This window comes from Vanellus vanellus (assembly GCF_965231255.1).
Source record: "Vanellus vanellus genome assembly, chromosome: 1".
NCBI classification, from domain to species: Eukaryota; Metazoa; Chordata; class Aves; order Charadriiformes; family Charadriidae; genus Vanellus; species Vanellus vanellus.
Window position 1 is genome coordinate 184246551 of NC_138905.1, and position 23968 is coordinate 184270518.

At 35.1% G+C, this 23968-nt stretch overlaps 1 protein-coding gene across 1 annotated transcript in view; it reads left to right on the forward strand.

Annotated features, from left to right (window-relative positions):
* Window positions 1-23968, forward strand: part of DIAPH3 (diaphanous related formin 3) — a gene marked incomplete at both ends in the record, with an annotated part of 252852 nt that overhangs the window by 56588 nt on the left and 172296 nt on the right. Inside the window, 8 exon segments of the mRNA XM_082489814.1 lie at window positions 7708-7818; window positions 8249-8395; window positions 8521-8633; window positions 9854-9972; window positions 10109-10173; window positions 10787-10891; window positions 13163-13498; window positions 14482-14596. Of these exon segments, the coding sequence (XP_082345940.1) occupies window positions 7708-7818; window positions 8249-8395; window positions 8521-8633; window positions 9854-9972; window positions 10109-10173; window positions 10787-10891; window positions 13163-13498; window positions 14482-14596 (1111 nt within the window).

Genomic DNA, 23968 nt, shown 5'->3' on the forward strand with positions numbered 1-23968 from the left:
AATCGGAGCAAAGCTCACCTTATCTAAATGTAAAGACTGGTAATAATTATTTAAGATCCATGTAAATTACATAAATGTGGATGGTACGTCTCAAAGTCATTACTAAGTATTTTTTGTCTTTAGCAAGAGTAAATAATTGATGAACATCAATTTAGTGTCTGTACCAAAGCCAAATCTGCAGCCAGTTTAATACTGGGAAGCAGAACTTAATTAAATATACATAATTTTTACAGACTTTTCTACAAATGCATACTTGCAGTAAGAGTGAAAGAAGTGAAGCAGTTCTTATTAAAATGGGCAAGATATGACATAAGATGATACTTACCTCATAGTGACTATTGATTATCTTGTCTATGCCATTATCTTGTCTGAGCTACTGAGATGTACCTGACATTTTCTACCAGAAGAGGGCCAGGTATGTTCTGTCTGGTCTTCAACTGGTGAAAATGCAAGTTTAAAGCACAGACTGTTCAGTCCCCAGAAAATACATCCTGTAACTTGATAGAAATCACTGTTAGAATCTCAAGGGATTAAAATTTTGAGCTGTAACTTCTCACTTAGCAGATTACATCTGATCTCATTGGTCTAGTTTCTCATGCCTTTAAAAAATTTGACATTCCAGGTTAACTGTATCATCATCCTTGCAAAGTTCTTCCCTACCAAAAATGGTGTGTATGCATCCATCAATATATGCCCATCTCTTAGATAAACACGCAAAGTCAGGTATTGTAGTTTCCCCTACTGTGTGGCAGCAAGGCGTAAAAGCATTCCAGGCTGGATGGGGCTTTAAGCAACCTGGCTTAGTGGAAGGTGTCCCTGCCCATGGCAGGGGAGTTGGAACCAGATCATTTTTAAGGTGCCTTCCAACCCAAACCATTCCATGATTCAGATGGAATATAATCCCAGACCCAAAAGCCCTCTGAAAACTAACATGCTGGACTATACGTAGCTGCAGTTCTTTAGAGATGAAGAAGGGAAGAAAGCATCTAATCAGACTGCCAGGTGAAGTGAAAGATTTGTGCTGTTGGCTTTTTGCTGAAGAAAGGAAAGTGCCTTCACTGCATGCCTGTTGTAAAAAGCAGGATGCTCTCAAGATGTAACTACTGTTTGGGTTAGAGGTGCCCTTCAGGAAAGAATACTTAGAAATTGCAGTCCCCAGCACCACAACAAAATTTTAGAAGGTACACCAGAGAGCTGTGTATTGCCATATGCCTTTCACTGTTAGAGCCTAAAATAATTTCCTTCTTCAGGCATCTTCTCAAGGGCAGGCTGACAAAATACCTCCACCTACAGAATCTACAACTCTTCATGAGTTGGTTTTAGATATAGGTCATTTTCCTAGAATGTTTTGCTCACAATGACTTCTGCCTTCCTAGCAAGCTAATTTACCTGTCTGCACTAAACCTCGTACTTTCTCAGCAGAAGTACCTCTTTATTTATTGAAGATGAGACATCTTTTTTTGATATGGACACAGCTTTCCCACCTTGTGTCCATGGGTGAAAACTCAAAAGGCTGTCATTGTTTACAGAATCTTTTCCAAGGTAACTGGGTGTGAAATAATGGAGTTAGGGCTCACTCATCTGGAGTGCAAGCAGTTACTGATTGTTCTGTGTCCCAAGAGATGACATTTATAGAGTTGTCAACTGGAGTGTCACAGGCATTTTACTTAAGTATTACGTACTTTGAGAGTTGTCAAGGAATGGTGTTACATTTGGGATAATTGTTCATCAATTTTTACTTAATTAGGAACATTGAAGACAAATAATCATGAGTTGGATACACCTTGAAATTGTGTGTAGTATGAATGCATGAAGATATGAGCACTTGCGGAAGACAATTCCTTATCTAGCTTCCTTTCTCCCTTAAGAAGTTCTTTCAACTCTTTGGACTCTGTTGTCTTTGGTCTTACCCTTTATTACCAGCATTAAAGACTGAACAGAAAGAAATTACCATATCTGTTATTTCTACTCCATTTCTTTGATTATCAGCCACACTGTTGAAGCAGGGAACAAACTCATTGTTTGACTGTTGTTAGATCTGAAGTCAGTAGTGCTTTCTGGTAGTTTAGTAAATTTAAATACCAATCTGTATTTGAATGTACAGATTTTTTTAAGCATGATGTTAAACAGATTTAGCACTACTTTAAGATGAGAAAGTCACAATCTGATATTTCTAAACAAAAGTTGCATACCTCTATCTTTGTAATTAAAAAAAAAAAATCATGACAGACTTTACTTTTTGTTTTTCTGAGGCATTTTTGTGGTTGAGATTTTCTTCCTAAACAAATAGACTCAGATGGAGGTAAAGTATCAGACTTATTTAAAACTTTGTAGATTGGGAACAAATGAGCTTTCTAAGTAAGTGGCAGATTTTTCGCTTTAGCAATGTAAGACGCTGAATGGGATTTAATCTGCAAGTGAACCAACCCAAGCAGCACTTGAGCTAGATGTCTAAATTCTCATGTAACCAATGGAAATCCAAGGCACAATTTAGTTGCCCACATGTGAACTTCAAGTGTAATTTCAGATGCTTTTGTAGATATGACACGGTTCCTTTAGGAGATTCCCACCCTTCTGGGTTGGCATTTGTAAACCAAATGGGACAGACTGAAGTAGCTGTAATGCTACTGTATACACTATGTGTTCATGTTTAAGCTGATGAATTGTGTCCCTCGTTAGTAAAGACAATGGATCCTAGAGTGTCCTGGTCACTCCATGTGTGTTACAAAGAAGACCTTTTAGAATCTAGAATCTTAAAGAAAAGTTTTGGAGAACAATCCAGTAGGCTACTGATTAACAAGAGTGTGCGTTTAGCTATGCATATAGCTACATATAGATATCTGTGTGCATATAGGCATTGAAATGAAGGTATCTGAAGCTTGAATTGTGTTGTCTTGGAAAACTTGAGAATTCTGTTTGATTTAGTCCTGAGCCTTATGCAGACACTTGTTGAACTAAGGTTGCTACTTTTTAAAATTGATTTGCTGTCAAATATAGGGTAACATTAATGTATTATTTTTCCAACTTCAAAGTTTAGGATAGCAAAAGTTTTTTTTTTTTTCTCTTGAATCTTACCTGGATTATTGGTTAAAACTGCCTTTAAATAAGCCAATTAGATGCTGTTCATCAAGATTTAGAGAGGTATTTTTCTCTTTCTCTTGGTTTTGGCATATTGCCCCAAAATCTGACTTTCTAGTCTGCAGTGTTACTAAAATGTTCACAAGCTTGTTTCTCTTCTTGATGGAATTTAACACATTTTTTCCATACAGGTTTTACATTTGCTAAACAGATATATCTTGCTGCAATCTACTTCTGAGTGAATGAACAAATTTCAAGTTATTGTGATCATGTGTGATTTAAGTATTGCATGCTAACTGCTGGATACTGAATGATAGTTTCATTTGGAGCATGTTTTAAATGTTTGTGATCTAGTAATACGTTCTTGCTGTTGTCTTTATCATTAGTCTTTTTTTTTTTTTTTGGTTTTCATGAAGCAAATTACTCAAAGGTAGATCTCTAAGCAATGCCTTGCTTAGACTTGTGTTTGCTTCTTCATGTATAAACTTTTTCTCATTGTGCTTTTTGCAGACTTCTGTTTGGAACAGACTTCTGCTTCTACTTTTGCACACTTCTGTTTCTATTTTGTCTTTGGTTTCCTATAGAAATAGTTTGCTAATGTAATCCAGTACTTCTTTATCCAGGAAAGCTAAAGTATGTTCTGGTTATGAACTGCGATTGAATTCCCACTTGATCAAATTTGACTGAAGTACTAGAATAACAGTACTTTTTACTGATGCATTTCTTGCTTTTTATTATCCTTTCTTTTCTCTGTTCTATTCAAATAGCACGTGTGCACATGTACCTTGTTGATTTGGCAAATTAAAAGAAAATACCTTTTTTTTTGGCAGCAATTACATCTGTAGGCATCCTTTCATCTGAATTACGTTGCTACATCAAAGATAAAACCATAGTTTGCTCTTGATCAGGATTTTCACAGTAGCGTACCTTGTTCAGTCTCTGATTGCCTCTTCATTGATAGTTTAAGTCAAGTGTGATAAATGCCGATTCATTGCTTAGCAGCCCAGTCACATAAAGTTTTGCATGAAAATATACTGTTTTAAACTGCTGATAACAATGATAAAGATTCCAATTCTGCTGTAATCAAACAACATTGAGTTTGACTTTATTTGAAATGTAAATGTAACTTTGCGGTACTGTACTTTATTACTGACTGTATGATAGTGTTGTCCAGGGAAGTCTACAATCATTGAAACGCCTCACTGATGATACAGGTGTTGGTGGCATCTGTCAGTGTACTGAATTACTGGTTTTGAATGGCAGAGCTAATTGAATCAAGAAAATGCAGCTGAATGAAAGACTGGGTACTCCAGAGAGATAAATTGGTGACAGTATAACAGGTTTCAACTAAATAGGCTCGAAATTAGGGGAAGTAAAACTTTTCATCATGGCTGCTGAAGAAAAATACAAATATTGACAAAGTGGATCTTTTGGTAAAGGGGACCCATACCAAAACAAATACAAAAAAGTTTAAGAATAAAGAATACAGCCCATACTTAGATAATTAGAGATAGTAGTAAGTGATATATTCTGTAAGGTATTGTTGCACTAAAGGTTAACTGGTTTTGTTGCCTGCATTTTCTACCATTTGTTTCATCCAAATTACAGATGAAGCTGATCAGATTCTTCACCATGTTGTGGCACTGCAACCTGTGCAGTTTGTGGGCTTAAGGAATACACCTTGTATGTAAAGCCAAGAATTTTTTGTCAGTCTAAATGAAGTCTTAATGGTTTAATCAAATTACTCTCAGTAGTGCTAACACGTGTGTCCGCTCACATCCCATGCATCTACTTTTCTAAGATGCATTTTCTTTAGGGTCATATTGCTATATGCTAGTTATAGCAATGTGTGTAGCAGTAAACTTTGTGCCACAAACTTGTAAAAGGCTAAGCAAAATCTAAAACCAGTGGGGTGGTAGTCATTCTGTTGCTATGCAAATCCTGTTGTAGCTAAATAAGCCAAAACAGATCTCCAAACAGGGAAGCCAAGTCTCGGTAAAGCCTGACGAGCCTGGAAGTGTGTGGTGTTAGTTAATACAAAGCCTGTAGCCTGTTGCTAGCAAAAGTAGTTGGGCTGCAAGGCCACGTGTTCTGAACAAGATTGTAAAGGACATGACAGACAATTACTGAATATGAGGAGCTTTTTCAGTGTCCAAAAAGACTAGGTTGTACAACAGGAGAATCCTAACTTCTTCTCTGTTGGGTGCTCTAAAGACAATTGCTGGAAGGTTTTATTCAGTCCAGTTTTGAAAAGCGGATTGGGCACCTGAGGTGGTTTTAAAATGTTCATTATTATGTGGGGTTGGGATGTAGGTAAGTCTGAGGATTTTCTTTTTATTTATCTTTTGGTAATTGTAGTTTCCTTTTTTGGGGTTAGCACCACTTTTTGTTACCTAGTGTAGAGTGATGCTTCAGCAGTAACAAACAAATATTAGAGTAACTCTTAGAAACAGTGCATGCACAGAAACAGGCTTCAGGAGTAATACAAAGGTTTTCTTTGGATTTATTTAAAAAAAAAAAAGATAAGTTAATTAAGTTATGTTCTCCTTTGGGTTTCTAAAATACTGTAGACATATATATAGAATAGTATTGCATAAAATTAGGGAAATAACAGATTTCAGGGAGAAGTGTCATAAGAATAGTTCTGACAGACACTACAAAGATGAATAATCCACCGTGATGGTGAATGTCCCAAAGTATTATCAGTTTAGCAGCTTTCCAAGTGCATTGTTAAGAGAAGAATAACTGAGGATTGTTTGTTATTTATAACTTTAAAGAAGCCCCGAATCTGAAAGATCTTTCTCAAGGGACCGTATTTTATTTAGGACAGAGTGGTCAAAGTTGTGGTCCTGTTACCTGTTGTCCTATTTAACTGAGTTCTTTTAAAATTGACTGCTAGTAATGTAGTGCCAGTACCTTTCTGAAAGAAAACACACTATAGGTCTATTCTTCTTTAATATGAGTAGGTTTTCTATTGTTATTCATTAGGTGATGGTGTAATTGAACTCACTGTAAAGAATATGGAGAAAGGACATGAACAGGCTTTCATTGCCTTGCAGTTTCTAGCCTTATATACGGTTTGTTTTATTGATATTTTTATTGGTTTTTTTACATGTTTAGACACTTTGCTAGCATAAAATAAAAAGATGGGCTTACAGTGAGGAGAAAAAGTAGCAGGGAAACATTACTTGAGCAAACCTTAATAAAGCCAAATCATTTTTGAGCCCTAAAAGCTTTTTTTCCTTTTTTTACAAAGAAACTTCTAAACATCAAATGTAATACTATTTTATAGTATTTTGAAATTTGGCAACTTAACATACTGTTTTCTAAATTTTGCTAAATGGTTTTGACATTTTACAAACTTTTTTTTTTTGTTTTTAAGTCCAGACAGGCCAATCAGAGTGTTCTTGCCTGCTCCTTGAGCCTTTCAAACAACTTTCATCGGTTTGTGAAACAGGAGTTTGCTTTATAAAGTCATGTTGCATTTATTCATCCTGTTCATTTATTCATGTTCCTTTTTTTTCTTGTTACTCACTAATTTTGTTCTCTATTATACTTTCAATATATTTGAACTGTAGAAAAGTCAAGCTTACCAATCTGTAGTTGATCCAGATCGTCCCGAACGTGTCCTTGTAAATATCAAGCTTTGTGTAAGGGTTGTTTAGTCTGAAGAAAAGGAGGCTGAGGGAAGACCTTATTACTCTTTACAACTACCTGAAAGGAGGTTGTAGAGAGGCGGGGGTCGGTATCTTCTCCCAAGTTACAACCGATAGGACAAGAGGAAATGGCCTCAAGTTGGGGAGGTTTAGGTTAGACATTATGAAAAACTTTTACACTGAAAGGGTTATCAAAGGCTGGAACAGGCTGCCCAGGGAAGTGGTTGAATCGCCATCCTTGGATGTGTTTAAAAGTTGTCTAGACATGATGCTCAGGGACATGGTTTAGAAGTGGGCCTGGTAGAGTCAGGTAATGGTTAGACTTGATGACCTTAAAGGTCTTTTCCAGCCATAACAATTCTGTGATTCTATGATAGTTGACCTGATGCTTGCTTTCGAGCTGAAGTACTGATCCTCGTGAAGTATTTTATCACACTCAGTATATTGAAAGAGGGAAGATTTTTTTAAAAGAAGGGGAAAAAGCCCATTCTGTTGTTCAGACTCAGCTTAGTTTTATCAGCATTTTGTCTTCTAATACGTTTTCTACTGTTCACACAGACTTTACCATTTCTGTTATGTCACTAACTTTTTTATCTATATGTATAGAAAAATGTATATTTACATTGATTTTTATATGTTGAGAATTATGCTTATCAAGGTATTTACTATATGCTAAAGTTCATTTAATAAAATAATTTGCTATTTGTATAAAAAGGCAAAATTCTATGGAGTGAGAAAATACTTCATTTTTATGGAAATTTGTGAACTGGTGTTTGGTGTCTATAGCTCACGTGGTTAATAAGTTAAGTATCTTAATTATAAGGCTACACTAGATTGATAATTAGATATGATGTAATGTCTAATTAGTAGTTCATTATGTCTTTTTGACTGTGATGCATATGGAAATCTAAGAAATAAAATAGCTTATATTATAAATTATTATATTAATAGTTTAATATTTCTTCTGTTATAGGTAGCTTGCATGCAGCTCATCAATGCTCTTGTTACATCTCCTGATGATTTGGATTTTAGGCTTCACATCAGAAATGAATTTATGCGCAGTGGATTGAAAGAGATATTGCCAGTAAGTGTCTTGCAGTCTCTCATTGCATTACTATTTAAATTATTGGGCTATTTGAGCTTGAGAGGGGGAATGGGAGAACAAGTTCCAATAAATTATTCTCAAACGCATTTTATTAAGTCTGGGCATGAGCAGTTAGATATGAGAATGAGTTTTAAAACAAGAATGAAAAGGTGAAGTGTGCTCTCTGAACTTTATGCTAATTCCTCAGAGTTTTAAGACTTTGATTTAGAACATGTGACACTGTTGTGCACACACTTGTTAAGTCAGGCCTAAGCCGTGTTTACCTTTTGAATATTTAACTTAACCCAAGCGTTCTTGTCATTTTAAACTTTAAAATAACATAGACTTTTGGAAGTTACTAAAAAGATAAGGTTTATTTACATATGGAAATGCTAATTTTGCAAGCCTTTTTACTGTTTCTTTTTTGTAGCAATTGAAATGTATAAAGAATGAAGCACTGGATATTCAGCTGAAAGTGTTCAATGAGCATAAGGAAGAAGACATGATCGAGTTCTCTCATCGTTTAGAAGATATTAGATCAGAACTAGAATATCCTTTTGATATCAGCAAGAGAAACGTGAACAAAATAAAGTGTATAATGGATATTTTTACGGTATAACTTCTGTTTAAAAAAGTTATCAGTCAACATTTGACTGAAATATTTTTTTCCTTGCTATTACTCTCCTTAACTCTTTTACTGACGTAAATGATGTTTACAACATGGTGTGGAATACAGTTAAGGACACTAGCGCAGAAGGATATTTTCTTTCTATTCTCCAACATCTGTTGCTCATAAGAAATGATTATTTTATACGGTATGTTTAATGCTGTGTTAAATATTAATTATGGACTTTCTTGTCATTTAGTCATTAATAGAATACTTCCATAAATTTAATGATAAATACAATTTAGTATTTTTCTGTGCCGATTCCAATTCATAAGTATTCCTTTTTGAACTCATGTTCAAAAGTATCAGCTTTGAATCAGAATGCCATCTATATGTTTTTGGCTCTTCTAAGTAAGATACAATTTTATATATAAGTATAGAGAACTATTTTTGTTGAATATGAAGCGTATTGACTGCAAGTCTAAGTGATCAGGACAGGTCTCTTAATCAGTTATAAATCATGGTAGTAGCATTGTAATTTTTTTGTGTATTTGAGTTAAAGGACAAAACTAAGTATGCACAGAAGTGCAGTTTATACAGAAATCTGAAAATATGCTTAATTTAGAGTAACTTTTTGTTGCGAATTCAGTATTCTCAATGTACACTATAGGTCAGTGTGGACACGTTGGTGTCTCTTGGAAAATTCATCAGATAAATTACAGAGAAAAAGTTAATAAAATCTTAGATGTCTGAAGCTGCCAAATATTTTCCTTTCTAAATCTGCTTGTGTTGTTTTTGAGGAAACTCTGGAGGAACCAGATATGAACTGAACAGGGAAGGAAAGCGGTCTGTTTTCTGCATAGCATTCTGTATAAACTTGCGTTTCAGGCAAGGTCTAGCACAGATGTACCCTTAAAGGTTAAGAATGCTTACCTGGCATTGGTACACCAGTGCTAGACCTCTTCCACCTGGAAGGGTTTGAATTCACAGCTTGCATATTCCGTCATACCCCTCAGCATTTTAGAACAAGGTGTTTTTCATTCCTGTTACTGAAGCAGGGCTGCAATACATCCATAATTATAAAAGTCACGAAACCAGAAGGGATCAAGGTGTAGGAAGAGCCTTTTCTTTACTGGGAGGAAGTAGGAGGGAGTGCTTCCTTCCTGTGTTTCCACAGTGGGAGAGATGCAGAGTTTATAATATAAGAGTAGTTTATCATTAGGCCCACTGTTTTTTCAGGCTTTGTGTAAACTGTTCTTGTATTTATTAACTGCCAGACTGTTTGTCCTTTGAGACTTTTGGGGTTTGCACCTACCCTTTTATGGAAATGTCACCCTAAATCTTTTGACCTTACTGTGTTCATAGACAAGATTTTAAGTATGTGTTAATAAATAAATATGCTGTAAAAAAACTCATCTCTGTCTTCAGTCCACAGTATTTCAAATTAATTGAAGAGTGTGTGTCCCAGATAGTGTTACATCGAAGTGGAACAGACCCAGATTTCACGTATCGTAAAAGATTAGATATAAATTTCAGCCACTTAGTAGGTAAGTACTATGTTTGGAAATGATTACAGTATCATACTTCATTATATGTTCCAAAAAAACAAGTTAAAGTTGTACATATGAATAAGAACCATGTGTTCCCTGTATATGTGCAAGTGTGTTTGTTTATTTTTTCAAGATATTTGTGTAGATAAAGCAAGATTAGAAGAATGTGAAGAGAGGGCTTCTGAACTTTCCAGAAAAGTAAGTAATTTTTAAGTTATGTGATCATAAGATGGACACAGGGAATTACTGAATAGCTTCATGAGTGGTGTAACTGAACTTGGTATAGTTTTTAACTTCAAATTACTGTTAGTTCTATGTTTAAGTGGAAATTTGGATGTTTCTTGCGGACTAGAAAGCAAAGTGTTGCAAAGTAGTTAATCTTAATTGAGAGTCTCTACTATTTATTTTAAGGTTTCATGTACAAATCTCCCCAAAATCAATTGAATACTTTGGTTGAACAGTTTCTTCATCAAGATAATCAGTGGGAGAATAAGAATTGACTCATTTATATCTATGGACTCTGTATTACCATACATCAGTTTTTTAAACTACTCTGTCTAATTCCAACTTAAAATACATTAAGTACTTTATGCCATTTCATATAGTAAACACTTGTAGTGGTAATAGAGATGGTATTTCCACTCAGTGGGTACATGGAAGCTAGAATAGCAGATATGTTGTATGTGTCATTAGTATTGTTAACATGTGAGTTTTAACAAACACAAAGGGAAAAGTTGGAAACTAAAGAAACTATGCAGAACTGACTAGTAGCAACAATTTTCTTTTATTTTTCCTTTCTCATTTTTCTTAGTTTGAAAAAGATTTTGTAGTTCATCAGGAGACCCAGGCCCTACTGCAAAAAAAGGAAGAAAGAATCAATGAACTTGAAGCAGAATTACAAGCATTTAAATCACAGGTATAAGACAGTTTAAGTGAATGTATGACGTATTGTTTTTGAAAAGGACTTCATTTTGCATCTTTTTCAGATTATGATAGTACAGTTGAGGGTCTTTTTCAAAGATTCCTTGTTATCGATTATTATTGACTGTTAGTTTCCTTTATTCTGTTTTATACAAAGAATTGTAGTGTGACATTAATTAGCTGTTTGAGTTCCCAGATGATCTTTTTTGTGCCTGAGCTCTGTTAATTAAACTAGTTTCTTATGTTTCATTTGGGTTTTGCTTTCAGTGTCATATATTTCCAAAGTAATTAACCACATAGGGTAATAAGTCTTATGCTTTTAGATTAGCATTCATCACTGTGATCTTTATCCCTCCACAGGAAATTATTCATTATGCAGTTTGTTTTACTGAAACCTTACCATGGATATCCAGCAGTGAAAGAAATAACCTGTGGCTGGATAAGAACATTTCCTGATAATTTTTCAATTTTCAAGCATAAATAGGTATTTTGAAATGTGATGGAGAGAAATAGTGCAGATTTTTGAGAGTAATACCTGAGTTAACTTGTAAGTGCTTCATCTCTCAAAATCTGTGTAAGGAGACTGTGTGACTAAGTGATTTTTCCTGTGTCTTATTTCCTGGAATAAGAAACACAGTCTAAAAATGACTACAGAAAGACAGCATTGGGAAGGCATGCATATAGGAAGGTGATAAAATATATGTTTTGATCATAGAGGTTTTTTTATACTTTTGAGCTTGTTTAATTTTTTTTCTGAGGAAAATTAATTTCGCTCTGCTTTGGTCGGCTAAAAAATGTAATTCTAATTCAGGTTTCTGGTCAGAATTAACTGCTTTAAAAAAGGAATTACAAAAATTGTTGCGTTCTAAAAGGACAATTTTAGCGAGAGTTGTAAATAATTAAAAAAATATTTGTATGTGTATCTTGAAAACATACTTGAATACTTTTTGTGAGTGAAATAGGCTTTCTCCCCTGTTTTACGTTTTCTCGTTTACTGTCTTAAATTTAACATTTTTTTTACCTGCAGACAGCGAACATAACATATTATTATGCTCACTAATTATCATACCATGAATCATCCCACTGTTAATATGATACTTGGAATATTTTGTAAATATCAAGTAATTGATTACTGCAACTTGGTACTCTTAAATCCATCTTAAGAGGAATCTTTTGTTTCCATATGGCATCAGTTGCTACTTAGTATGGCTTCTTCCATCTGTTATGACTGTTTTTCTCCTGGCCTCATTCCTTTACTCTTTTGTTGTATTTGTTATTTGTTAATGTATTTCTTTCTTTATTAGAGCCTAATTTTTCAATGTCTACTTATCAGTGTAAACAATGTGTATGTTCAGAAATTCAAAACAATAATACTGTTGTGCATGTATTTGTTTGTTTATTGATATTCAGCTGTTTAATCTTAAAAAATATTAAATCCTTTGCTTATTGTATTTCTCTCAAATTTTTAAAAATAAAATGGACAGTTTCGGTTCATAATTATCAGTTGAAAAGTTGATTAATACTATCACCAGTAGATAAATATTTCTTATTTATTCTTTTGTTGTTTTTGCCAGGTACCTAGTTATTAATGTTTGAAGGCCTATGATAGAAGTTCTTCAAATAGTAGACATAAATATATTTCTTTAGACTTTCTAAGTGCTAATGAGCCTATCTTGATACAGTATAGATGTCCATACTATATTGAATAAAAGTCAAAGTGTAAGGCAGCTGTATTTTTTGGAAGAGTTTTCTTTCATCATTACTTTGTGCTTTCAATTCTGTAGAATAAGAATGCTCCTATATTGGAAAATACCTGTTTTTCAACAGAATTACTAATCTGTTTGGATTCTGCTATTATGTCCTTTTTCTCTGTAATCTGTATGATAAGTAAGAATGCTAGAGACTAGTATGTTTTTTTTTTTTTAATTTGAGCTAAAGCATGGTGGTCTAGATAAAATTTCATCAAGATACCTATCAGACCCTTCTTAGATCATGATCAGTTAAACATAAAAAGTGGATATAGCATTTCAGTTTGTTGTTTTTGGCATGCACCCCCTGGTCTGAACATTTGCTTCAAATGCTTAGACTGCCACTTATGAAGTCAAAAGCACATTGGCCTCATTATAATACATATTTAATTGTCCTGTATAAGAAAAATGGCACTGACTTTCAATTGGCTTGCTGGATTTAATCTATAAATTATGATTGTTATGGGCTTTTGTTGATTAAAAAATGTGAAACTGAATAAGAATATTTTCCTTATCAGTATGGCTCCTTGCCACCTGGTTTTCTGCCATCAACACGTGGAGATGCGTCTGTTGTTCCACTGGAAGCTGCAGGACCGCATCAACTTCCGCCGCCACCTCCTCCACCACTGCCTTCTAATGGAGCAATTCCACCACCGCCACCACCACCTCCACCACCACCACTTCTGCATGGCTTGAGAGTTCCTCTGACTCTTGGTGGTGCTCCTCCACCACCGCCTCTACCAGGCCTGCCTGGAGCACAGCGGTCTCCACCTTCATGTACTTTGCCATTTGGAATGAAGCCTAAAAAAGAATTCAGACCCGAGATTACCATGAAAAGACTCAACTGGTCCAAGGTAGTACTGATTAATGGCAAATACTTGATGTAAAATCTTACATAAGCTTACGGTAAATAGATTGTCAGGAGTAAGACTACACAGAGCAATTGATATATTAGCTAAAATTATGTAAGTTATGAATAGTTTCTGCCTTTAGTTTTCATTGGTTTCTGAAAACTGCAATTCATTGACTCGTTAATCTTCTGGACAAGTATCTGTTAACTTTCTGAGATGCCTGGAAAAATCAGTTCCCGTCTAGAATGATACAACCTTGATACCAGCATGCTTCCTGGGGCCTACTATGCCTTGGCTTTTAGCAGACTATTTACATTGGATCAGTCACTGCACTGTACTGATAGCTATACAGTTTCCAAACAAGTGTCTTGCATCTATCTAGCCTGGACTGTGGGAAAAGTCATTGTAGGTCTCTCCATTTGTCCTTAGTGTAAATGTACTTATGTAAATTTAATGGTTGAAAAAATACATTTGGGTTTTTTTTCTTCTCTGTTGTGATAGGATCAAGTATACCAGGACTATCAATATACTGAGTTTTCGAAACTATAATTATTTAGACCAAAATAAGTCAATAAAAAGATTTTCAGAGTTTTATGAAGCAATCAAAGCTACAATCTAAAAAGTAAGGTAATTAATATCTAGTTAAACCAGCTAAACCAGCTGTGTTCAGAGACTATTTAAAGTTTACCAAAGTGTTAAATCTAGACCAAAGATAATTTGATACATTTAGACCTTGGATAACAAAGTATGATGTCTATGTTGCTTTGTATTATTAGAATCAGTTTGTCCAAAAGCACTTACTGTAAGCATTATTATCTTCAATCAGAAATACATTAACAATTCTAAAGATGAGTGGTATACCAAAAGTCCACGTGTTTTGCCGAGCTCTTAAGTATTTAATTTGCTTTAGACTCTACAGAGCACAGTCTCTGCATAGTGTCAAAATAATTTAATTAATAAAATTTTGTTTTGTCTCTTGCTTGTAGATCAGGCCTCAGGAAATGACGGAATCCTGTTTTTGGGTTAAGGCAGAAGAGGACAAGTATGAGAATGCTGACATGCTTTGTAAATTGGAACTTACATTTTGTTGTCAAAAAAGGGGTAAGTAATTGATTGCGTTAATTTTCAGCTTTTAGAGATATCTTTAAAATTCTTGGGACTTAAATACTATATAAAAAAAATCAACATTATGTTATAACATTAATGCTCTGTTTTTTAAGTGGATTGTGTAAAGAAAAAAGTTTGAAAATACCAAACTGCTTAAAGCAGTAACATTGAACTATTTTACTTAAAGGGTGACAAAAAATGTGTGATCTATAAGGAAAACCTTACTAAAAAATCCCCAAGAAGTGCTTCCAGATAATACAGACTCTTATTCAGTCACATTTGAAAAAACGATTATAAAATTTTGTCAGAACACCTTAATAAAATATTGTGACCTAATTTAGAGTCTGGAAGATGATGTGTTTACCTTCAGAATGCATATGATAATTGATGTGTTTTGGTTCACGTGGGGGAGAGTCTTTTAATGAAGTTTTTTACTTTCTGATAAACCTGTAACAACATTGATCTCCTTTGATATATTGCTTAGCTTCTTCAGCTTTTAAAGCCTTGTGGAAGAGCAAAATATTTGAAAGTATTCCTGGCTTTAAACCTTTTCTCCCTTTCTGGGGGAGCTGTCTCACTAATAGTTTAAGTTATTCTACCCCATATGTAAATGCATATTACTTACACTGTTATTGCATATTACTGTAATGCATATTACTTACACCTTTACACCCTCACCCCCACACACACACCTTGCCCCTTGATTGATATCAGAGACTTAGTACTTTGGGACAGCCAAAGGGGTGCAAGGTTTAATTACTTTTCAGATGCAAAAGGCATTATTATATTTTTAGGTTTTTTTAAAAATTTCACTTTGATATTTTTATTTAAGATAGTGAACGGCATTCTCAAGTTTCTCCATTCTTTTGTATGCTTTGGTGTGTATTATCCAATATTAACTTTTTTTTTTATCATAACCAAGAATTTTATTCTGCTTTTGTCAAAGTAGGCTTTTATGCTCTAGCGGTATTTCTACTGAGTTGAGTATTACAGTTTATTACTGTTGATACTTAATAATATTAAGAATGTTGAACAAAGGTAAAAAGGCAAGAAAACCTCACAGACCACAGACTCAGAATAAGTCTAAAAGATAATTGTGCTGCCTTTATAACGTTAGGAGAATTCCGGAGAATGTTCCCTGAATTAATAGGATAGAAGGTTTAAAAGCCACTGGAGGAAATACTGTTTCCTATGTGTAATCGTACAGTAAAATTTGGGAGACGAGATGATGTTCAGGCCAAACTTGAACATGTTAATGGCTCAGAAGAGGATTGTGAATCTCCACAGACAGCGAGAACATTAGAGTTAACAAGATTAACATCTCTTCAAAATTTAACTGAATGGACTGAATACATTGTTTTGACAAAACCTAATAGAAAAGAATCATTGGATCTACAGTTGACAAATCAGTGAAGTATACTTTTATACCAAATGGGTGAGGGGGAACGGTTAAAAGGCTATAGCCTCCAGGGAAAAAAATTAATATTTTTTTTTAGAGGTAGAGGTTACTGCTTAATTTATTATTTTTATTTTTTTTTAAAGTTTTGAAATATATCTTGTCTCACACGGGTGATAGAAGTGTGCCATCATCTTAATTTTTCAGAGGAAGTGGAGACACTAAATATTTTATTTAGAATAGCCAGTAGGTGTCTAAAGGGCAACATGGAACTAAATTTCATCTTTGTTCAAGTGAGTAGTTTACAGAAATTTGCGTGAATGCTTAAACACATAAGTTGACAGCACCAGGCACCTCAGTGTCTCTTATTAACAGCATGAATTCTAGTGAGAAGAACAGCAAAGTAACTGCTTTTGTTCTTATGACCATGGAGAGAAGGGATGCTTCTTGTAGCTTCGACATAACTTATCGATCATAACAAAATTTACCAAAGAAATTGGAGACATACAGTTTTCTTCACTTCTCAGTCTTGAAGAGATTTAACACCTTGCTTTCTAAAGTAGAATCAGCAAGTTATTCACTAAACTTAACTTGGGAGCAGTCCTTGAGTATTTCTAAAGCTTTGTCTCTAAAACCAGAAAGATGAGAAGTTGAAAATGATTCTGTAGCAGAATGAGAGCATGCAAAGAATGAGCTGGTTTCCACTCTGTTGAAGGGTCTGCTTATGCACTCTTTTCATTGAAGGAATTGTGTAAGAAGAGGTATCTAGTTGTGGAAGCAGGGACCGAATGTTCAATGACGTTTTAAGTGAATTTTATTCTGATTAAGTAAAATCAGATTGAAGTACTCAAATGTTCAGTTGCTGCATTTTGCCAGCTTATGTGCCAAAAGTATTTCAGTGTTGATCCAGAAGAGGAAGTCTTATGTGTACGTAAATAACCCATTGAGGAATTTCTACTAGAAAAAGGAATACAAAACAGTGTAGAATAGATTTGAAGCTTTAGCAGATGTTTGTATACAAGTTATAAATGATGTTGATTCTGAATGGGTATTGAAACAGTTGAAACAACTGAAGATGTTACAGAGGTATGAAAGTAACAGTACTGCAAGAATAAAAAAGTTAAAGAGGGTCTAGCTTCAGTGTACTAAAAATAATGAGTAGTAAGATGAAGAAAAGACTACACATGGAGGAAAAAAATCACTCTTGTGAAAGATGTCCAGAGACATGTCAGAGGCATGGTCTTGAGTGACGGAACTATTTAGTTTGGAAGGGACCTCTGGAGGTCAACTGGTCCAATCACCTTGGACCTAAAAGGAGAGTCACTCTCCTAAAAGGAGAGTCAGCCTACTTCATGTTGCTTAGGGCTTTGTCCAGCTGAGTTTGAGATATCCCTAAAGGTGGAGATGTATGGATGGACAACCTGTTCCTGTGTCTGTCAACACTGTGGTGAAATTTTTTTCATAATATCATAATATCTTGTTGGAATATCTCTTTTTGCAACTTGTGTCTATTGCCTCTTTTTTGTTATGCACCTTCAAGAAGAATCCAGTTCCCTCTTACTTGTAGCCTTCAGTTAGGTTTGAGACAGCACTAAGAGTTCCCTTACCCTTTGTCCTTCCCAAGACTTGACAGTTCTCTCAGCCTTTCGGTCTGCATCTTACATTTCAGCCCTCTAATCATCTTGATGATTTTTCGCTGTACTTTTTCCAATATATCTATATTTTTCTTGAAGTGGGAAGCCCAAAACTGAAAAAATACTCCGCATACTTGTCCCAGAGAGAGAAGGGAGTAGAATGAAATAATCACTTCTTTGACCAGCTGACAACAGTCTTGGTAACTTATTGGAGGAAATGTTTTCACCGTGCAGCTTGTTTAATAACGATGGTGGTAATGATGAGTCCATGTAAGAGCTATGGGTGGTATAGGCTATTTTCTCTTCCTTCTTTTACTTGTTATAAAGCTGGTTTTGTCACTTTTGAAAAATTGAACCAATTTGTGAAAGCAACTTTTTTTGTAAAAGTGAAAACTTTGAGCTGGAACAATGGGAAGTATTAAAGCATCAATTGCTGATGGTATTCTTATAGCAACTTACTGAAGACAAAGCATAATTTACTTATTGACTCAGAATTTACTCTTGTTTCAGAATAAATCTGTAATCCTAAAGAAATCTGGGATTATATATATGATGTGTAGGCAGGGGCAAAATGGAAAACCAGCTGCTTTGTCATATAAAGACATATAGATTTACTGTTACACAGGGAGCGTGGAGGAGGATACCAGTTCAGAATCTGGAAATATTCCATCCACACAGTGACCTATATTTAAAATATTTGCAAGAAAACATGAGAGTTTATTGTGAGATGCCTCAAGAAACAAACAAACAAAAAAGATTCTGGAACCTTCAAATCATTAGCTTTGTGTCGGCAGCTAAAAGAATAAAAGTAAGGAGTGAAATCACTGCCTTAAAGATATCAATGTGGAAGTAAGGTACACTCTGTGGTGCTCTCCCTGGCTGGGGGGAGAATAAAAAAAAAATGGAGAAAGGACAAAGTAATTGAGAAATTCTGAAAATAAGATCATGAATGTGAATGGTTTGTATGAATGATCTTTGGTTTTCTGATAACTTTTTATTTTAAAGGCAAAAAGTAGGATTGATATGAAGGGTAATTAGAGACTTGAAAAAGAAAGAAGTAATAAGAAATATGAAGTATTCAAGATTTATTAGGATTATATTCATGGTTGCAGATCAGTGAAGAAAATCTGTGAAAAACCTTTTTGGTACAATGGTGTCAAAGAAATCTCTTACCTACTATAATTCTTTAAAAATATTAAACCGAATATACAACATAAAGTTAATTGGTATGTGAAATAATGAGCAGCGGAGCTGGAGCAAACCTTATATGTATTTTTATGTTATCTTAATCCTAAAAGATAAGATGAAAAACAAAAATGCTTGTTATTGAATGACAACTGCATTATAATAGATGTGTTGGAAACCTGATGGAAGGAGAATAATCACAGGTATATGATGTTAATATGCTGCCAACTTTGCTGGAATGATTAGACATACAGGTAGGGGACTGGCAGTTTGCATAACAGGTAGCATGAAGTGTAAGAGCATGAAAATCGTGTGTGTGTGTGTGTGTGTGTGGAAAGCCTACCATGTGAAACCTTGTGAATGCAAATACCTTCTAATAATATAATATTATACTGTATTAATAGTTCTCGGATCAGGTGATGATTGTGATGAGAAAACATTAAGTGAGACTAGAGAAGTCGCAAATTTTGTGGCGATAAAGTGGGAGATTTAACTACCTGCATATAAGTTGAATTGATTCCTCATCAGGATGTTTTGAGAAAATAAAAGCTTTCGATGCAACGAATAACTGTTTTCAATATTCCTGTAACCTATGTGAAAGGGAGCTGTTCTGGGAACGGGCTTGAGTCATGCACAGGACCTAGGAGGTCAGAGTAGGAGATAAGGAGAGAATGATCACTATCTTAATGTTGTACCAGGAGAGAACAGGCCAAGTAAATCTATTATACAGTTATTCAGCTTCAGGACACAGAACTGAATGAAAGAGGCAGACGGTCAAGCAAGCAAGATACCCATGCCTACTAGCAACCCAGAGGCTGTTCTGAAAATGCCATGTTAAAGATTTGATTAAACTTTGTATTGTAATTCAGAAAAAGGCCAGCTAAAGCTATGGGGTAAAGCATGCATGTGATTCAATAAGAAAGTTAAAGACAGTATTGGAGGAAAAAGGGTAGTATTAAAAATGCAGAAGGCCTGCCCAAATGAAGATAAAAGGAAAATTTAGTAAATGTAGCTAGATAAATATAAACAAGGCATTCTCCACATGCTCTTTTAGAATTCTGAATTTCCTGCAAAGGATACTTCAGCTGATATTGAAAAGTATATTTAATCTTTTGAAAATGAAGTTAGCTAGGGAATTGGTGGGACCACTTAGTGACAACTTCTAAAGTTCAGCAGTTTCAAAGAACCTTAGAAAATTCAAGGGTAATAGGTCCTAAAGAAATAGGAAAGGATGCAACATTCCTAGTCTAGTGTTTGTAGGAAGAGGAGCTTCATCTTTTGGGAAGTGAGGAGAATGGATTATAAATAGTGATAAGGTTGGCATAGTGTCTTGTTAAGCAACATCCCTTACTGTAGCTCTTGGAAAGAGAGTGCTGGACTAGGGGGTCACTGGTCAGACCCAGCCGGGCATTTATTAGGTTCTTGATCATGGATTTAAGAGTGCCCGTTTGTTTTGAGTAGCTTCAAGCTACTATGTTTAAGACTTATGATGCTGAAATAAGGTAAGTTTTTACATGCAAATGCTTGGTCTTGTCACTTATAGAAAGGGGAAAAGTAATGAAACACCTATAAGAAATGTACTTTGTGGGGATACTTTGAAGAGTACTGGCATGGAGAAGCTAAGTTGGTGGAAGTCTGTGAATAAGTGTAATTTATGTAGTGAGACTATAGTAGTTAGGCTTAAAGTGGGATATGTGTTCAGGATAACTCAAGAGAGAACCAGCTACGTGTTGCTTGAAGTCATCATTTGGGTGCTTGAAGTGGTTTGCCAAAGGTGATTCCAAGACGTAGGAGGTTGTGTGGAGTGCACGAGAAAGCAACCTCTAATCAAAAAGAAATCTTTTTTAAATACAAAATGACAATTTGTTTAATGTACACAAAATATAAGAAAAGCAGTAGTTTTCTGAAATACATAGTTTATGATTAGTGTGCTGGGTTTATAAATATCCTATTAATAAGTTGATTTAACTTGATCCAATGAACGTTGGGTGTTTTTAATATATAACTGTTTTGTTTAAAGTGTTAAAGTCCAAATGAGGATTGGAAATTGCAGATTAAACATAAGAATCACACAATGGTAGGGGTTGGAAGGGACCTTCAGAGATCATCTAGTCCAATCACACTGCCAAAGCAGGTTCACCTAGAGCAGGTTGCACAGGATGGCATCCAGGCGAGTGTTGAGTATCTCCAGAGAAAAAGACTCCACAACCTCCCTGGGCAGCCTGCTCCAGATTCTCCTAAATTATTAATTATTTTTAACAATATGCAGATAACTGCAGCTAATGGGAGGTGACAGAGAAAATTAAAAATTGGCTTTTCTTTCATTTGTAGGTATTAAAGGGAACTGATCTAGTAAACTTGAGAGAGAAAGATTGCATGATCTCTCTCTATTTTTTTTTTTTTTTAATCGACTGGGACAGATTTTCATCCTAATCTTATTGGAGATGGCAGTGTCTGATCCCATCACACCAGAGCTCCTGCCAGACTTGATTATTCAGAAATAAAGCACTTCTGTGAGAGTGCTATCTCTGGCACTTGTCTTGAAAAGGTCAATATAGTTCTCTCTATCTCTAATTTTTTTTTTTCTTCAAAAAAACATCAAGACCTAAACTGCAATGGTGCCAAGCAGGTCTCGAACATTTTAAACCAGAAGAGAGAGTAAATGTTAGCAAGAAGGTCAAATCAGCAATGTGAATTAGCTTAGTGCTGTATTTGACAGGCCACAGCCTACCCAGCATAAGCAATAGAACCTTGTGGTCAGCCACCTGAAGGATTATGTGGAGCTTGGTGTCCTCATATTTTCCTCCTCTGGAAGTTGAACACAGAAGTTGAAGGAGGATTTACACGGGAGGTGTTCCAACCTGTGCTTCTTGTAGAATCTTATTGTTATTAACCTGTAAGACTGCCTACAATATAGTCTAGTAACTTCTGCTAATGATATAGCACTGAATAACTTGAGTTACCTTTTAATGTTATCATTATGAACTGTGTACAAGTAGAAGTAAAGCCTGCTATGTGTTTAATTTGGCTGCCTTTCAGTATCACCCTAACTACCCTTTAAACCAAAATTATTCTAAAAGATTTTTGCATATAAAATGAATTTTTTTTTTTTTTTTTTTTTTCTGAAGGATCCAGGAGTAAGTTATAGGCATTTAGGAGGGACAGCAACAAATCACTTTTATAAAGTACTGAAATGTCAATGGTATCTTGCAATTTTAATGTCATCTTTCCATCAAGGGAAGAGATTGTATGTTTACTATTGCATCAGTGGTAAAGTTACTAGTTGTTTCTATTCTTAACAGATAGAATGATCTCTTATCTTATTTAGAGATCTGTATCAAATATATTTGTTAAGTACAGATTGATATATCAGAATGCATGAATGAATAAATTCTTTTAGTGGGTTGACATTGGCTGGCAACCGGATGCTGACCCAGCCAGTCTCATAAAATGGAAAAGCTTGTGCATCTAGTTAAAGACAGGGAGATCTCTTATCAATTACTGCCACAGACAAAGCAGAATGAATTTAGGAAAATGGATTTAATTTATTTTAATATTTTTTTTTAATCTCCTCCATGGATAGGAGGAACCTTCAGTTATTTAGACTGTTGAGTACTTAAGGCAGCGGGAAGTGAATAGCTCCTTAAATGTGACTTTCATATTGACATAACCCCACAAGTATGTGGCAAACAAAAAATGGAAAAACTGAAGAGGGCACTAACGTGCTAACTGTCAGAATAATCTGACAATAGCATTTATTTTGTAGTTTTTTTCTTTTTGGAGATACAAATTATGGTACCTTTTTCCCTTTATTCTTTTTCTATGGCCATTTCTTAGTATGAATTCTCCCCTCATCAGTACCCTAATCGGAGTACATCAGAATCATCAGTAACATCAGATCAGTATTCTGGTAGAACTGTAGAAAAGAGGCAGTCACAAAGTATTAATTTTACCTTAATTTTAATTTATTTTAACTTTTTTTTTTTCTTTATAGCAGAGTTGCAGTATGTATTGTTAATAGGTTATTGGTTCTTACCTTCTATACAGAGACTATTTTTTATTTCCTGTCAACTTAAAAACAGATTGAGCGTTTTCCTTTCTCCTCAGTAAAGTGCCTTGAAGGAGTAGTTCCTGTAGTTCACCTTTACCTTTTTCTTTTGAACAAGCAATTCTTTTTTTTTTTTTTTTATAGCTGTTTTCTACCCAAAATGCAATATTAGTCTGCAGTCAATTCATGTTTGATGAAAATATGACAGTATATTCAGGCTAACAAAAGCACTCCACTCCCATTTCACAACACAGTGGTAGGAAAAGCCTTCGAGGGCTTGATATTTTAGAAGCAACAAGCATGTCCCTTTATTGATTTCTAGAAGAGAATGTTTTTACAATGTGAATAAGTAAAATCTTAGAGGAGAGAGATGTTATTTTCATGTATCCAGAGAGGAAAAAAAAGTATGCTCAGTAGGATTTATGAAGTCCTAAACCATAAATACCTATAAAATGGAAAAACAGGTTTGGAACATAAAATGCAAGTTAAAGGAGGTCATCACAGTGCCCCTGCTCAATATAATAATTCTGTTTATTTAATTGAAATGATAACTTTTAACAACTTTGTATGTTTGTTCCTATACCAGCAAGGATCTTGGAAGAGTTAATTTCATAGAATCATAGAATACCAGGTTGGAAGAGACCTCTTGGATCATCTGGTCCAAACCTTCTTGGCAAAAGCACGGTCTAGACAAGACAGCCCAGCACCCTGTCCAGCTGAATCTAAAAAGTGTCCAGTGACGGGGAATCCATCACTTCCCGGGGGAGATTATTCCAATGGCTGATTGTTCTCACTGTGAAAAATTTCCTCTTGTGTCCAATTGGAATCTCCCCAGGAGTAGCCTGTACCCATTACTTTTCCATGTGACTCCTTGTAAAAAGGAAGCCCCCATCTTCCCACCCTTTAAAAACTGGATCATGGTGATAAGGTCTCCACTAAGCCTTCTTTTCTCCAGGCTGAACACACCCAGTTCTCTCAGCCTTTCCTCATACAACAGCCTTCCCAGTCCTTTGATCATCTTTGTGGCCCTTCTCTGGACTCTCTCCAGCCTGTCCACATTTTTTTGTACAAAACCCAAAACCGAGCACGGCGTTCCAGGTATG